This window comes from Priapulus caudatus, unplaced genomic scaffold, assembly GCF_000485595.1.
Source record: "Priapulus caudatus unplaced genomic scaffold, Priapulus_caudatus-5.0.1 Scaffold810, whole genome shotgun sequence".
Classification (NCBI taxonomy): Eukaryota; Metazoa; Priapulida; class Priapulimorpha; order Priapulimorphida; family Priapulidae; genus Priapulus; species Priapulus caudatus.
In genome coordinates this window covers 127,150-131,104 of record NW_014577871.1, presented here as the reverse complement: position 1 = coordinate 131,104, position 3,955 = coordinate 127,150, and the positions used below count along the sequence as shown (strand labels likewise).

General features: G+C 45.4%; 1 protein-coding gene across 1 annotated transcript in view; it reads right to left on the bottom strand.

Annotated features, from left to right (window-relative positions):
• Positions 1-231: 231 nt before the first annotated feature.
• Positions 232-3,955, bottom strand: part of LOC106813689 (ras-related protein Rab-3-like) — a 14,732-nt gene continuing 11,008 nt past the window's right edge. Inside the window, exon 3 of the mRNA XM_014817895.1 lies at positions 232-3,768. Within this exon, the coding sequence (XP_014673381.1) occupies positions 3,397-3,768 (372 nt within the window). The 3' untranslated portion in view covers positions 232-3,396. The remainder of the gene's footprint in view (positions 3,769-3,955) is intronic.

Here is a 3,955-nt window from a genome sequence, read left to right as displayed (position 1 = left end):
TATTATAGGAAAATACGAAATCGGATCGCGTTTAATGAAACATAGTGATAAACGCCTGGCAACGGATATGGTAGGCCGCGGGAAAGCACAAATATTGTCAAGAAGTGCAATTTGGAATATCGTGAACTGTATTATCGCTTCACACATCACCGAATCTTAGATTTCAGCGATCGCACAACAAGAGAAAACAACACCACATGGGTTTTCACCCGACAAGAATTTTAGTCGATATTAAACAGTTTTCACTACGTGTATACCTTTATTGCAACAATCGATTTATGGCCTGGTGTCGTTCGAACACAGCATCAAGTACATCAATGCTACCTATGAGATGCAGTAGAGAGCACAGAGCCGCATGGAAATTAAACACGCAAACACTCTGTGACTCGCATCCGTCCAAAATAAATAGAACTCTGTAAAATATCGGCCGACGATGACTCGTTTGACAATTCGTCGACTCAAATTAAATACGCGCAAATTATACATAAATATTCTTTGGAATGTTACTTTGGATTCAAATATCTGGGAATGACTGTAATGCTCCCATTCTCTCAGCGGAGGACTGTCTCGAGCGTGTTAACATTAACACCTCCAATAGCTGCATTAGACGAATAGTTGGTTGGCAGTATGTGTGTGACACACTGATGCACATATATGTATCTTACATATATCGTGTCTTTATATTTAGTCAGATCCTGTAACGGGATTGTAACAGACACAGAGCAGACTTGTGCACGAGTAGTTAGTTAGTTAGTTAGTTTGTTTGTTTGTTAAGGATAATGGGTAGTTATAGACCTAGCCTAATGTGTCACCCATATCTGGCGAATAATCTGGGTACGTTATTAGCGGTTCTGCACTCAATTCAGCTATTACAAACAGGAAAACATTATCCACAAGAGCTGCTAGCGTCGAAATAGTGTGTGCACCGTCCGCACATACATGCCGGACGCAAGCAAATTCGGAATAGAATTTCATAGAAACCTGACACTAGGTGGGGCCACTATATCGTTACCACTTCTGGTCGTGACTTCACACATTCATAGCAAACAAGACGCGGCCTCTAAAACCATGTCCACGCGCACAAGATATATATTAATTCCACACTAGAATCTAAAATAAATAATAAAACGAACCCTGCTAGTGTTGGCATCCCTGACAAGAATAACAAACTAGTTGAAAATAAAGCACGAGTGTACAGCTTTAAACTTACGGGTAATAAAGACTGGACAAGTACATATGTTACCTGAATAGGTAGGTACACAGTGGGTCCAGCAAATATGGGGTCATGATAGCTATCTTGTGCTACGTTTTCAAACGTTCATATTACCGCTGCACTGACGCCACTAAACAACATTTAGCACGCGATATGGGAACCCGAGCACACAGTCCGTCAAAATAACCAAGAAAAAATCTCGTGCGAGACGGTAAATTCTAGAATAAAAATTTGACAAATCAATGTGACAGCAACGTTATATATATATATATATATATATATATATGCTTAGTAGATGCATCTATTCGGTCTTAATTTCAATACAGTGGTCCGCGCTTTGTCCGAAGAGCCATGACAATGTCCCCCGAAATTAAGTGGGAAACACACACAAAGCGCGTAAGGATTGTTGTACAAATACATGTGTTGTTTAACGCTTGCGCCCGTTTAACCGAGGCCCGATAAAACGGGGACGGACCACCGTACTTCTAGAAAACCAACACACCACGACGAGCGACGTCATGGCAGTGCCACTATACATTTTTTTGGTATTGTCGTACAATAACGATTAACATGTGCAAATGTGTCCACACAATTGCTCACGCATTTCTACTGCTAAGTTCCTAGCGCGTCCTCGTTCGTAACAGCACGTACTCTATATAACAGCAAAACTTCCACGGCATACTAAAGACATACTATAAGTCATTAGTATGTTGACCGTCTACATATTCTAACTGTTTCTCAAACCAGTCAAGGGTGAGCGCATACAAGTGCCTTCAAACTATATGGCTGTGGCTGACTTATCTAGGCACATGCACAATACCTTTAAAAATCTGCCTCTTGGTATAAAAGCCTACAGGCAAGTAACCTAGTTTCAAAAGTCTATGAACTATGTGTTTTATAACTAGGCTATAGTGAGCATGAATCTTACGAAATGCTCGTTCACTTATCACTACGTTATACCATGGACGCACTGTGGCAATGAAAAATGTGGTATCATTTCCTGCGATGGAAAGTTTCTGAATAGGGTCATATTCCATGCTAAATAATTCATTCCAGATGCTTTTGAATTTCTTCACTGACCTTGGTTCTTGCCTAACAACAGGCAAATTCACACAATCCCAAATTAAGATGTAGCTAATCGAATGATAGAATGCCTGGTGTAACGTGCACCTTACAACATGAGAACTAAATACCAAAGTCTAAATACTATTGCCACTTTCAGTCATATATATACGAGGTTCACACCACAATGCTGCAGAATAAACCTCTATTCTACAATTTTCAATCAACTGTTTGGTTACCATTCTTTGGTTGTGCAATCATGCACAAACACTACTATATCCTTCCACTAAGGCTAACCGTTAAATGAATACTTCGTTACTATCGTAAATTTGGTATTCGCTTGTCTTCCGAACAAGTCTGAATCACCTTTGGCAGTCGATTGTACAAATGTGACAAAACACTGCACATATCACTGTAGCCATGGAAACGGGCTTGTGAGAATACACATCGTACAAGAGGTCCATGGCAACAACCTTCGGTGTAACTAAGTAATGATGGGGAACACCCTAAAAAAACCGAGGAGGGACAGAAGCAGTGATGCATTCACCTGTCTTCTTACATACTTGGGATGAACTGCGGCTTTTGTATTAGCGCACGTTTTACCACTGTATTTGGTAGACTCTCCGCCAGGAGAAAGACACGGCGAGTTCTTTTCGGTCCAACGTTAAGGAGCCTCAGGAATAAACCCATTCAACAGACATGATTTGTAGATTCGAAAATGAAGAAGTCAATCCAGAGCTGATGAGAATGTCACTTCCACCCAGAACGGACCTCCCTCGACCAGCTCTTGGTTGGGGAGCGTGCGCCAAACAGGCACTTCTGAAGACACGAGTGAGAGAGAGCGCCCACCTAAACGTGATAGATGGCAGCACTCTACTAGTCGTGACAGATGGCAGCACTCGTCTAGTCCTGACTGAAAGGTGGCAGCATTCTCCTAATCGTGACAGGTGGCAGCACCTGCCACCCCTGACTGAAAGATGGCAGCACTTGTCTAGTCGTGGCACACGGCAGCACTCGCCTCTCTCCAAAGACGCCAGTGCCGCCGTGCAGCGAGGGCCGAAGCGCGAAAACCGAGCGATCGCGGGTCCCCCGCCCCCGCCGCCGCCGCCGCCGGCTGCGGACTAACACTGGCAGGTGCTGTTTTGCGGCGCGGCGGGGTTCTCTGTGAGGCGCGCTCCCTTCGCCGCGCTCACAATCGTCGGATCTGTGTCGAGGCTCTCCGACATCTTGTCGCAGATGATGTCGACGAGTCGCTCGAAGACCTGCTTCACGTTGACGTTCTCCTTCGCCGACGTCTCGAAGAACTCGACGCCAAGCTGGTCGGCGAGCTGGCGGCCGCGGTCGTGCGAGAGCACGCGCTCGTCCTCCATGTCGCACTTGTTGCCGACGAGAATCACCTGCGCGTTGTCCCACGAGTAGGTCTTGATCTGCGTCGACCTGCGTGGGGGGAGAGGATGTGTTAGAGGTGTGTGCGTCCGTGTGTGTGTGTGTGCGTGTGTGAATGTGGCTGGCTGTCTGTCTCTCTGTGTGTGTGTGTGTGTGTGCGTGCGTGCGTGAATGTGGCTGGCTGTCTGTCTCTCTGTGTGTGTGTGTGTGTGTGCGTGCGTGCGTGAATGTGGCTGGCTGTCTGTCTCTCTGTGTGTGTGTGTGTGTGTGCGTGCGTGCGTGAATGTGGCTGGC